Source organism: Ahaetulla prasina, chromosome 2 (genome assembly GCF_028640845.1).
Source record: "Ahaetulla prasina isolate Xishuangbanna chromosome 2, ASM2864084v1, whole genome shotgun sequence".
In the NCBI taxonomy this organism is placed as follows: Eukaryota; Metazoa; Chordata; class Lepidosauria; order Squamata; family Colubridae; genus Ahaetulla; species Ahaetulla prasina.
Window position 1 is genome coordinate 218,443,491 of NC_080540.1, and position 13,540 is coordinate 218,457,030.

The 13,540-nt window shown below is 42.4% G+C and overlaps 1 protein-coding gene across 1 annotated transcript; it reads right to left on the reverse strand.

The window, feature by feature from the left end:
* Positions 1–11,715: 11,715 nt before the first annotated feature.
* Positions 11,716–12,315, reverse strand: LOC131190689 (interferon kappa-like). The gene has a single exon (XM_058168047.1). The coding sequence runs from the start codon at positions 12,313–12,315 to the stop codon at positions 11,716–11,718; it is 600 nt and encodes a 199-aa protein (XP_058024030.1).
* Between the last annotated feature and the right edge of the window lie 1,225 nt (positions 12,316–13,540).

Here is a 13,540-nt window from a genome sequence, read left to right on the forward strand (position 1 = left end):
CATTACTTGATGGGAATTTTGTGATATGTGGACATAGTCATGCTTTGTTTCAGCACCAGGCACAAATGCTGCTTATTCTCTTGCATCTAGGTCTTGCATCTGAACAAAGTCAGATCAGCAATTCATCCATCCAACTAGAATAGCAAATCAAGTAATAATGGATGTCTTTTAACCTGACAACTATTTTTTTTGTAAATTATTAAATTTCTGCAAATTATTCAAGTCAATGCATAGAGTCACTTTAGAAAATAAATTCATGTGATACAAATTAAATTAAATAAATAAATACATTTTGAATAAATAAAACAGCACAGGATTTTTTTCTCTCTCTTAAGTTTTTCCCTGTTAAAGCTTGAAGTATTGAGATCAGATGTTGCTCAAGAATGTAATCCGGGTATTTTCAAGGCTATTTCATTTGTGCATGGGTGAAAGAAAAGATTGAAATATGATGAGTGGGTTTATGAGAACGAGTTGGGTACAGACATATGGGATAACATTAAGAGGAGTTTAAGAGGAGCATGAAACTTAGAAGCAAACATTTTTAAATGGAAAAGGTAAGTAACTCCCTAATCAATTAGACAGGTGAGTTATTAACAGAAGGGAATTGTTGCATGCCAGTATTGGCTCAGTTTTCTTGAGGAAGATAAACAGAGTACAAGTGATTAGCAAAATCAATAGGAAATGTGAGGGAGAGGTGATGTTCAAGAAAGGAAGTTAGTTAATATTTATGTTGCCATGTGCATGGCTGGCTATGTAATTCTGGGAGTTGAAATCCACAAGTCTTAAAGTTACCAAGGTTGGACACCCCTATCTTAGGTAGAGCATTTGTGGATTTCCTATGGTGTTGTCGTATTGCCAGTTGCTGTAGGAATGGCCAGAGATGAGAATACTACCCTGTTTTCCCCAAAATAAGACATCCCCTGATAATAAGCCCAATCGGGCTTTTGAGGACATGGCAATAAAGCCAAGCACTTATTTCAGGGTTCAAAAAAATATAAAACAGGGTCTGATTTTCACGGAAACATGGTAGGATTTGTAGCTGATAACCTCAGAAAGGCCACAGGATTTTCAGCCGTCAGCCCAGTATCACTTGAAGCAAATTTCCTTTCCTGCGAAGTCCATAAGCTCGGGGGTGGCATCAGTATTACAAAGTGAAACGGTGAAACCACAAGGTTAATTCGTAAAGCTTCCTCATCTAGAGAAGAGCTAAACTTAATTTCTGCCTTTCCGCTTTGAGTCAGACGTGGAAAGAAGCCATACAGTGATGCAATGCTAATTATGGGGCTGACTAAACAAAGTAATCCCCCATTAAGTGTTTTCTCTACGTATTTGGTCAATTTTCCTATTGTTTGATCACACTTCCCCTTTTCCCTTTGTTCGGATCTCTTCTAATCCCCACAGCTGTGCACTTTTGCAAATTAGATTCAAAGCAGTGATTGCTGGTTTCATTTTCATTCTGCAGCTCGCTTGTTAATCAGGGAAAATACCAGGAAGTGGCAAAATGAAACAAGAAACTGCCGAATAAGAGAGGAATGGACATTTTGTTACACGCATGGAATTACATTTTGTAATTTCTAACATAACACAAGAACCATTCTTTAGTTGATTCACTTGCCTTTAGATTTCAGACAGGCTAAAATAGATGCACGCACACACACACAAATGGTTTCCTCTATTGTTGAAATATCATGGGCTGCGTGAAAATGAAGTTTCCTCCTGCTTTACAAAACTAAGCTCTTAATTGATGTGTTCTTGCTGGAAGGTAAAGTGAAGTTACGCAACAAGCAGAGCAAGACACAAGAGATGGAAACTAAGGACAGAACCAATCTAGAACTAGGAACAAATTTCCCGTCAGTGAGAATAATTAATCAGTGGAACAGTGGAACAGCTTGCCTCCTGCAGTTCACTGGAGGTTTTTAAGAAGAGACTATTGTCTGGAATAGTACAGGATCTCCTGCTTGTAGAGGGTGTTGGACTAGAAGATCTCCAAGGTCCCTTCCAACCAGGGGTGAAATGTTACCGGTTCACTCCGGATCGGGTGAACTGGTAACGATAAGAACTACTGGTTTGGGTGAACCAGTAGTAAAAAAAAAGTATGGGCCAAAAGAAGGCTGGGGAAGGTAATTAGAACCTGGGGAGGGGATCAGCTGTGGTGCGCAGTTTAGCTTCGCTAGAAAGCAGCAAAAGCTAAACTGCGCAGCACAGGTGATTGTCGGATTGTAGCTTTTTAAACGGGCAGCGCATGTTTGGCACGCACTGCGCATGCGTAGGTAGTGCATGTTTGGTGTGCACTGCACATGCACAAGCAGCATGTGTTTGGTGCGCACTGTGCATGCGCAGGCAGTGGCCATTTGGTGTGCGCTGTGGATGCTCAGGCAGCGGGCATTTGGTGCGCACTGTGCCGGCGCAGGCAGCAGGCATTTGGTGCATATGCATGCACACAGCGCATGCTTGGCGCACAGCACGCATGCACGGCCAGCAAACTGGTAGCAGACTGGTTCATATTTCACCCCTGCTTCCAACTCTGTTATTCTGTATCCTGTAAATTAAACCCTAGCTCTGAATTCTGAATTATGTCATTCAGCAAACTAGTAGAAAATAGTGCCCATTGAAAAACGATACTGGAAGTGAATTTTCTTGAGAAATGACCGCACTAAAAAAACCTCAGCTAGAGGCTGGGTTTTTCCTTTTCACCTGAAGCAATTGAATGGGGGAAGGAGGGAATAACAGAATAACAGAGTTGGAAGGGACTTTGAACGTCTTCTAGTTCTGGGGTCTCCAACCTTGGCAATCTTGGTCCAAACCATCCCGGTTGAACGATTTTATCGTATAGATAATTAAACTCCTCAGCACGCCCCTGCAACGGGTCATCCCTCCCCTGATGTAGGAGGGAGCGGTCACCCAAACAGGGCGGCTGGGCGGTTATCTGCCGATGCAATGAGGGAGGAGGCGAGGTACGCCCGCTTCCTCATTGCCACTAGGTAAGCCCTAGTATAGGACTTCACTAGTGTCCGATCAGCTTCTGAACGGCTAGACCTCCAGGAACTCTCTAGGCGCTTCTCCGCGCTCATCCTCTCAGCTCCTCGGAGAACCAAGGAGCTGGTTGGGACCTGCGCCGGTCAGAGGCCGCAAAGGCACGACACGTCTAAGGCCCCGCCGCCCGCTCCCAGGCCGCAACAAGTTCCTCAGCCGAGCCGTGAGCCAGACCCTCAGGAAATGGCCCAAGCTCCGTCCGAACCCTCCGGGTCCATCAGGCGCCTGGGACGGAACCAGTCGGGTCGGCCTCCCCGGTGGTGAATGGCGGTCAGAAAGTCCAGATGAAGAAGAGAGTGATCTGACCATGACAAAGGTTCCGTGACTATTTCCTTTAAGTCCAGATCTCTCAACCACTGACCAGAGACAAAAATCAGGTCCAGAGTGCCACCCCCAATGTGAGTAGGGCCATCAACTACTTGGGTCAGGTCCAGGGCCGTCATGGAAGCCATGAACTCCCGAGCTGCCGTCGATGACGAGCCGGACGATGGCAAGTTAAAGTCCCCCATGACTAAAAGTCTGGGGGTCTCAACTGCCACCCCAGCAAGCACCTCCAGGAGCTCGGGCAGGGCAGCTGTCACGTAGCAAGGAGCCAGGTACGCGATCAGCAAGCCCATCTGACATCTATGACCCCATCTCACAAAGAGGGATTCGCACCCGGCAATCTGAGGTACAGTGGTCTCCCTCGGCTCTAGACTCTCTCTAATCACAACCCCCACCCCACCACCCCTACCCTGGCCCCTCGGCTGATGAAATGCTTGGAAACCCGGTGGGCACATCTGAACAAGGGGCACGCCCCCTTCTGGGCCCAACCAGGTCTCCGTAACGCCCATAAGGTCCGCGGCACCCCCCTGAATAAGATCGTGAATTAGGGGGGCCTTATTGGCCACGGACCGTGCATTGCATAACATCAGCCAAGGCCAGGCCCTGAGGGCCTGACCATCCGGGAACGGAGAAGTTTGAGGCTCGTGCGCGATCGCCTGTATCGCATCGAGCATCGACCCCCTAACACGATATGAGCCCCACTTCCGCCATATCTGCCTCCCCTTACCGTGGAAATAGCACCACCTCAACCAATGGAACACCGACTCCCCATGACCTCGGACCCACCAACCCCGCCACGAGCATGCGCAGGAACTGGACTCTGACGGGTTACCCCAACACCCACTCCTTCCCTCCCACCCCCAACCCAAGCCCGCCGGTTTCCTCCCCTTAAAATCCCTTAAAACTCCCTTAAAAATCTATTAAAACAGCCAATTAAAACCCTAAGCCTCCTATTTTTCAGATGCCACCTCTCGACTCCAAAGCCTGCCTCAAGGTGGGCCCTCGATAATTTGGAGGGCCAGACCCGCGAGAGAGGGGCATCTCGCAGGGCAAGTAGGTCAGCCGTGGTAAATGTTCGCATCACTGAGACGGTCCGGGCAAGGCCCATCCTGGGCTGGTCAAGTTGGCAACAAAAGTCACAAACAGATGGTAAGAATGACCATGACCAGTCTGTCTGTCCTGATGGGAAATAGTTCGAGATAATCCATGTGCGGTAGATGACAAAACCGCTGACTCAGTCAGTTCACCACCCCATACAAACGACCTGGGGTGGGCTAAGGAAGAAGGGGAGAGGAACGATGGTAGAGATGTTATAAAGATGGTAAATAATGGAGGGGTGTCCGCTGGACCCGCGGGCCTTCCTCCGGCGCTGCCACATATCCGCGCCACTAGGGCAAGGTCACAGCCACCCTGGGCCTATCGGGCCATCCGCCACTTCAAAGCACCGGGGCACAAATGTGGACATAGTCATGCTTTGTTTCAGCACCAGGCACAAATGCTGCTTATTCTCTTGCATCTAGGTCTTGCATCTGAACAAAGTCAGATCAGCAATTCATCCATCCAACTAGAATAGCAAATCAAGTGATAATGGATGTCTTTTAACCTGACAACTATTTTTTTTATAAATTATTAAATTTCTGCAAATTATTCAAGTCAATGCATAGAGTCACTTTAGAAAATAAATTCATGTGATACAAAATAAATTAAATAAATAAATACATTTTGAATAAATAAAACAGCACAGGATTTTTTTCTCTCTCTTAAGTTTTCTCCTGTTAAAGCTTGAAGTAGTGAGATCAGATGTTGCTCAAGAATGTAATCCGGGTATTTTCAAGGCTATTTCATTTGTGCACGGGTGAAAGAAAAGATTGAAATATGATGAGTGGGTTTATGAGAACGAGTTGGATACAGACATATGGGATAACATTAAGAGGAGTTTAAGAGGAGCATGAAACTTAGAAGCAAACATTTTTAAATGGAAAAGGTAAGTAACTCCCTAATCAATTAGACAGGTGAGTTATTAACAGAAGGGAATTGTTGCATGCCAGTATTGGCTCAGTTTTCTTGAGGAAGATAAACAGAGTACAAGTGATTAGCAAAATCAATAGGAAATGTGAGGGAGAGGTGATGTTCAAGAAAGGAAGTTAGTTAATATTTATGTTGCCATGTGCATGGCTGGCTATGTAATTCTGGGAGTTGAAGTCCACAAGTCTTAAAGTTACCAAGGTTGGACACCCCTATCTTAGATAGAGCATTTGTGGATTTCCTATGGTGTTGTCGTATTGCCAGTTGCTGTAGGAATGGCCAGAGGTGAAAATACTACCCTGTTTTCCCCAAAATAAGACATCCCCTGATAATAAGCCCAATCGGGCTTTTGAGGACATGGCAATAAAGCCAAGCACTTATTTCAGGGTTCAAAAAAATATAAAACAGGGTCTGATTTTCACGGAAACATGGTAGGATTTGTAGCTGATAACCTCAGAAAGGCCACAGGATTTTCAGCCATCAGCCCAGTATCACTTGAAGCAAATTTCCTTTCCTGCGAAGTCCATAAGCTCGGGGGTGGCATCAGTATTACGAAGTGAAATGGTGAAACCACAAGGTTAATTCGTAAAGTTTCCTCATCTAGAGAAGAGCTAAACTTAATTTCTGCCTTTCCGCTTTGAGTCAGACGTGGAAAGAAGCCATACAGTGATGCAATGCTAATTATGGGGCTGACTAAACAAAGTAATCCCCCATTAAGTGTTTTCTCTACGTATTTGGTCAATTTTCCTATTGTTTGATCACACTTCCCCTTTTCCCTTTGTTCGGATCTCTTCTAATCCCCACAGCTGTGCACTTTTGCAAATTAGATTCAAAGCAGTGATTGCTGGTTTCATTTTCATTCTGCAGCTCGCTTGTTAATCAGGGAAAATACCAGGAAGTGGCAAAATGAAACAAGAAACTGCCGAATAAGAGAGGAATGGACATTTTGTTACACGCATGGAATTACATTTTGTAATTTCTAACATAACACAAGAACCATTCTTTAGTTGATTCACTTGCCTTTAGATTCCAGACAGGCTAAAATAGATGCACACACACACACACAAATGGTTTCCTCTATTGTTGAAATATCATTTCAAGGGCCGGTTTAGCTCACGCTGGTAAAGCCTGTTATTAAGAACACAGTAGCCTGCAATTACTGCAGATTCGAGCCCGGCCCAAGGTTGACTCAGCCTTCCATCCTTTATAAGGTAGGTAAAATGAGGACCCAGATTGTTGGGGGGGCAATAAGTTGACTTTGTAAAAATATACAAATAGAATGAGACTATTGCCTTATACACTGTAAGCCGCCCTGAGTCTTCGGAGAAGGGCGGGGTATAAATGTAAACAAAACAAAACAAAACAAATATCATGGGCTGCGTGAAAATGAAGTTTCCTCCTGCTTTACAAAACTAAGCTCTTAATTGATGTGTTCTTGCTGGAAGGTAAAGTGAAGTTACGCAACAAGCAGAGCAAGACACAAGAGATGGAAACTAAGGACAGAACCAATCTAGAACTAGGAACAAATTTCCCGTCAGTGAGAATAATTAATCAGTGGAACAGTGGAACAGCTTGCCTCCTGCAGTTCACTGGAGGATTTTAAGAAGAGACTATTGTCTGGAATAGTACAGGATCTCCTGCTTGTAGAGGGTGTTGGACTAGAAGATCTCCAAGATCCCTTCCAACCAGGGTGAATGTTGCAGTTCCTCCGGATGGGGTGAACTGGTAACGATAAGAACTACTGGTTTGGGTGAACCAGTAGTAAAAAAAAAGTATGGGCCAAAAGAAGGCTGGGGAAGGTAATTAGAACCTGGGGAGGGGATCAGCTGTGGTGCGCAGTTTAGCTTCGCTAGAAAGCAGCAAAAACTAAACTGCGCAGCACAGGTGATTGTCGGATTGTAGCTTTTTAAACGGGCAGCGCATGTTTGGCACGCACTGCGCATGCGTAGGTAGTGCATGTTTGGTGTGCACTGCACATGCACAAGCAGCATGTGTTTGGTGCGCACTGTGCATGCGCAGGCAGTGGGCATTTGGTGTGCGCTGTGGATGCTCAGGCAGCGGGCATTTGGTGCGCACTGTGCCGGCGCAGGCAGCAGGCATTTGGTGCATATGCATGCACACAGCGCATGCTTGGCGCACAGCACGCATGCACGGCCAGCAAACTGGTAGCAGACTGGTTCATATTTCACCCCTGCTTCCAATTCTGTTATTCTGTATCCTGTAAATTAAACCCTAGCTCTGAATTCTGAATTATGTCATTCAGCAAACTAGTAGAAAATAGTGCCCATTGAAAAACGATACTGGAAGTGAATTTTCTTGAGAAATGACCGCACTAAAAAAACCTCAGCTAGAGGCTGGGTTTTTCCTTTTCACCTGAAGCAATTGAACGGGGGAAGGAGGGAATAACAGAATAACAGAGTTGGAAGGGACTTTGAACGTCTTCTAGTTCTGGGGTCTCCAACCTTGGCAACTTTAAGACTTGTGGATTTCAAACCCCAAAGCTTCAACCAAAAACTGTCTACTCTTGACCTCACCCCATTTCTAAGAGGTCTGTAAGGGGCGTGCATAAGAGCACAAGCGTGCCTACCATTCCTGTCCTATTGTTTCCTTTTGTTAGATCCAATTAATATAGTTATTACATACTCATAAAAGGTAAAGGTTCCCCTTGCACATACATGCTAGTCGTTGCCGACTCTAGGGGGCGGTGCTCATCTCCGTTTCAAAGCTGAAGAGCCAGCGCTGTCTGAAGACGTCTCTGTGGTCATGTGGCCGGCATGACTCAACGCCAAAGGCGCATGGAACACTGTTACCTTCCCACCAAAGGTGGTCCCTATTTTTTCTACTTGCATTTTTACGTGCTTTCGAAACTGCTAGGGCAGAAGCTGGGACAAGTAACAGGAGCTCACCCTGTTACACGGCAGCACTAGGGATTCGAACCGCCAAACTACCAACCTTTCGATCAACAAGCTCAGCTGTCTTAGCCCCTGAGCCACTGCGTCCCTTACATACTCATACTTATATATATATATGCTTATATATTGTATAGTTATTACATGCTTATGCTTATATATACTGTGTGACAAAAATAAATAAAATAAAATAAAAATAAATAAGTTGCCAAGGTTGGAGACCCCTGTTCTAGTTCAAATCCCTATACGAGCAGAAGAACCTACACCATTTCAGACATACTGTATGTAAGATATGCTTATGTAAGCACATGCCTAGTTTTTCCTTGTAATCTTTCAAAGGTTTCACTAAATGTTGCTGAACAATCCACTGTGGATTTCTTTATTAATTCACCAGAGAAACATTTCTGTCTACTGACCGCCCTCTGCCACTTATCAGAAATATATGTCTCTAGAAGTCATTGTTCCCCAAATAACAGAGGAACACCAGAGTGAATGCCAATTTTATTAGCAGTTTCCATAATACAATACTGAAAGTTAAATCAAAAATAATTTCTAATAAGTAAATATTTAAATTTATATCAGATGATAAAATAACCATATAACTTTGATCGACTTCATTCAACTTCATAAATATTGGAAGACAAATTACCTAAAGTTCTTTGTCTCCATGGAAGAAAGACACATGTTTTATGTAAGTCTTTTTTTTTTTTTTTTTTATGGTAAATTTTCATTTTTCTTATACATGATAAGAATTTTACTCAAAATTTTAAACACATACAACAGCCATATGGCAAGCAGGTGATACGAAGTAGCTAAGTTTCAATCTTACACAATAAGGAAGGGTCAAGAATAATCAGAATATCATACGAAAGAGAATAGGGAAAACCAACACAATACCAAATATCTTTATCACTTCCTAGTTTTGGATCTCAGAACTCTGGGTTCAGCCTGACCCAACTCCAGGGCCGCAACAGCGGCAGCCGCCTCCGCCCCATGGTCTATAACCTCCCCTTCTTCAATTCCTGGGTCATCTAAATCCAGGAGGGCTTTGTGTTTGTTTTATGTAAGTCTTCATCACAATTTAAATCAGTGGTAGTCAACCTGGTCCCTACTGCCCACTAGTGGGCGTTCCAACTTTCATGGTGGGCGGTAGGGATTTTGTCCGATATTGAAGCACTTTCCTTTTTTTTAATTTAATTGACTTTTTAAAAAAAATTCATAGCATTATTTAAAAACATTTTCATTAGGTTTTCATAAAATTCCCCGTGACAATTTAAATTTCTGAAAATAAACTATTTGTATCGCCCGCGCATAAGTTTAGTTCACATTACATAAGTGAAACTAAAAGAGCCTCGTTGCAGAATAGCTTGCACATCTCCCCCCATACCACCCAGCTGTAACAGACAAGCAGAACTGGTAGCTGGCGCTCCCCACAACCCAATCCACAATGCATGAGAGGTATGTGCAGATAATAATAATAATAATAATAATAATAATAATAATAATAATAATAATAATAATAATAATAATAATAATAATAATAATAATAATAATAATAATAATAATAATAATATTTTAATTTGTATACCGCCCTTCTCCCAAAGGACTCAGGGCGGTGAACAGGCAAATAAAATACAAACAGAAACATACACCATAATTAAAACAACCCTTAAAAAACTGATTCAAATTAGCCAGAAAATTTAAAATAACATTACACCCCATAAAAATTACAGAATTTAAAACCCACAATTAAAATTTAAAATTCAGAATTTAAAATCAAGCCAGTCCAGCCAAATGGAATAAATAAGTTTTAAGTTCGCAGCGAAAGGTCCTAAGGTCAGATAGTTGTCGAAGTCCAGGGGGAAGTTTGTTCCACAGGGTAGGAGCCCCCAGAGAGAAGGCCCTCCCCCTGGGGGCCGCCAGTCGACATTGTTTGGCTGACGGCATCCTGAGGAGACCCTCTCTGTGGGAGCGCACTGGTCGCTGGGAGATAGAGGCCGGCAGTAGACGGTCCCGTAAGTAGCCCGGTCCTAAGCCATGAAGCGCTTTAAAGATGGTAACCAATACCTTGAAGCGCACCCGGAAAACAACAGGTAGCCAGTGCAGTCTGTGCAGGATAGGTGTTACGTGGGAGCTCAACCGCTCCCTCAATAACCCGCGCAGCCGCATTCTGGACTAGCTGAAGTCTCTGGGTGCTCTTCAAGGGGAGCCCCATGTAGAGAGCATTGCAGTAGTCCAGATGAGAGGTAACGAGAGCATGAGTGACCGTGCATAGGGCATCCCGGTCCAGGAAGGGACGCAACTGGCGGATCAGGCGAACCTGATAAAAAGCTCTCCTGGAGACGGTCATCAAATGATCTTCAAAGGACAACCGACCATCCAGGAGCATGCCCAAGTTGCGTACCTTCTCCATCGGGGCCAACGACTCGCCCCCAATAGAGAGCCGCATCTGCAGCTGACTGTACTGAGGTGCCGGCATCCACAGCCACTCCGTCTTGGAGGGATTAAGTTTGAGCCTGTTCCTCCCCATCCAGACCCGTACGGCTTCCAAACACCGGGACAGTACTTCAACAGCTTTGCTGGGGTGGCCCGGGGTGGAAAAGTACAGCTGAGTATCATCAGCGTACAGTTGGTATCTCACCCCAAAGCCACTGATGATCTCACCCAGCGGCTTCATATGGATGATGATATACGGCACATTACTGTGGAACTGGTGGGCGGTTAGAAAATTTTACTACTAACAGAGATACAAAAGAGGGCGGTAGGTATAAAAAGGTTGACTACCCCTGATTTAGATCATGGGGGTCAAACTTGCACTGTCAGATTGCCGTCACCTGACATATCAGGACATTTTTCCCTTCGCAGATCTGTGGTGGGCATGGCCAGCGTGTGAAGCACCCAGCCGCAGGCCACCGGTTTGACACTCCTGGTTTATCCTCATAACTTTGGCAGATTAATTACCTAAGGTTCAACTGTTAGTTGCAACAAAGAGTAATAAGTTTCATAAGATTTCATGAAAATTTCGTTCATTCAACCTTGTAAATTTTGCAAATTTTGTTTTTTCTGGCAGAAGGTTACAGGAGGCCATCACAGGTTCAGGAGCCCGTTTTCGCTGGCAGAGCATTTGGGCCACTACAGGCACCCTGACACAAGTGACGTTGAGCCGGGCTTGCCCCCTGGCCACGCCCCCTCAGCCCCCTCGAGATCAAACACAACCTTCATGCAGCTCTCATGAAATTGAGTTTGACACGCATGATATAAACCATTTAGGTGGACAGCTTGGCCAAACCTTGAATTTTGATTGTGTCCCCTGAAAAAATCAGAATGATGGTAGCATTTAATTATTTTATTAAATAAATTGCACACACTAGAGATACATGTGAAGCTCGCCCCCCGTGCGCTTTTTAGCTGAAAACAACGATTTTCAGAAATCAATAACTTTAGAGGGGACCCTTTGGATGTAGTGATTAATCAATTCAAAACATTCTTTCATCTGGATCTGGACAATTTTCCAAGCACACAAACTGTACTTCTTATTTTTCAAGAAATCACTGAGCTTTTGGAAGTATCTTTTTACTCTCAGCCTGGTCAGCTTCAATTTCAGATTCCTTGGAGATGTGATGACTTGCTCCATCTCTCCTTTCCCACAAGTTTCCAGCATCTTAATCTGCTGATCCAGTCCAATGAGGAAACTGCTTAAGGAGCCCTTATGCCAAACCAATTCAGTATGGTTTTGTCTGAAGATAAGGTCTATCTGTTGGAGGATTTCTTTAACAGCTGTTTTTGCAATCTGGGATTCATCATTCATATCAATCAATATTTTTTCAGTGTCTTCAAGAGATAAATCTATGAAGTCCTTGATACATTGTAGAGGAATAGTTGATCTCATATTACTACTTAGAAGATTGAAGTTGACCTGGTTGGCTTTTAGTAGCTTCCTCTGAAGTTGGTTACAGTTCTCACATGCGATTTCACCAAAGATTATCCCTACGCAAAAATAGAAATAGCAATTGTTCATAATCATGGTGAAGATGAATGAGATAGTAACTGCTGATTAGCTCTTTTAAAAGATTTTCTGAGATCTGTTGCATCTTTCATTTAGTTGTGGTATTTATATCATTGGGGATTAAGCATCTCTATGGTTACTACTATCCCCATAAATTCTGATAACTAACTAACCTAAAGTTAGCTTTCAATTTTAATGAAAACTATTGTATTACGTAACCTTCAATAAACTTTTGTTTTTTGACCTCATAATTTTTGTGGGACAAACCACCTAAACTTCAATTCCAAATAGGAATGAAGACTAGTATGACACATAAGCCTTCATCAAAACTTAATTCATTTAACCTCATAACTTTGGAGGACTAACTGTCTAAGCTTTAACAATTAATTGCCACAAAGACAAGTATGTTTTACAGGCTTTCATAAAAATTTGGGTTACTACGCCTCATAAATTTTGGATGACTGAAGAATTAAGAATTTCACATTTTCATAAAATAAAAAAATGCAATGTTATCGAAGCCTTCATCAAAGTTCAGATCATTTAACCTCATAACTTTGGAAAACTAACTACCTAAGCTTCAACTTTTAATTGCAATGAAGACTAGTATATTTCTTAAGCTGTCATGAAAATTTTGATCATTCAAGCTCATAAATTTTGGATAAATAACTGGCTAACTTTCAATTATTAATGGCAATGAAGACTGGTAAGTTAAGCTTTGATGAAAATTTTGGTCATTCAAGTTCATAAATTTTGGATGACTTATATATTGTATAGTTATTACATGCTTATGCTTATATATTGTATAGTTATTACATGCTTATGCTTATATATTGTATAGTTATTACATGCTTATGCTTATATATTGTATAGTTATTACATGCTTATGCTTATATATTGTATAGTTATTACATGCTTATGCTTATATATTGTATAGTTATTACATACTCATACTTATATATATATATGCTTATATATTGTATAGTTATTACATGCTTATGCTTATATATATATGCTTATATATTGTATAGTTATTACATGCTTATGCTTATATATTGTATAGTTATTACATACTCATACTTATATATATATGCTTATATATTGTATAGTTATTACATGCTTATGCTTATATATATATATATATATATGCTTATATATTGTATAGTTATAACATACTCATACTTATATATATATGCTTATATATTGTATAGTTATTACATGCTTATGCTTATATATTGTATAGTTA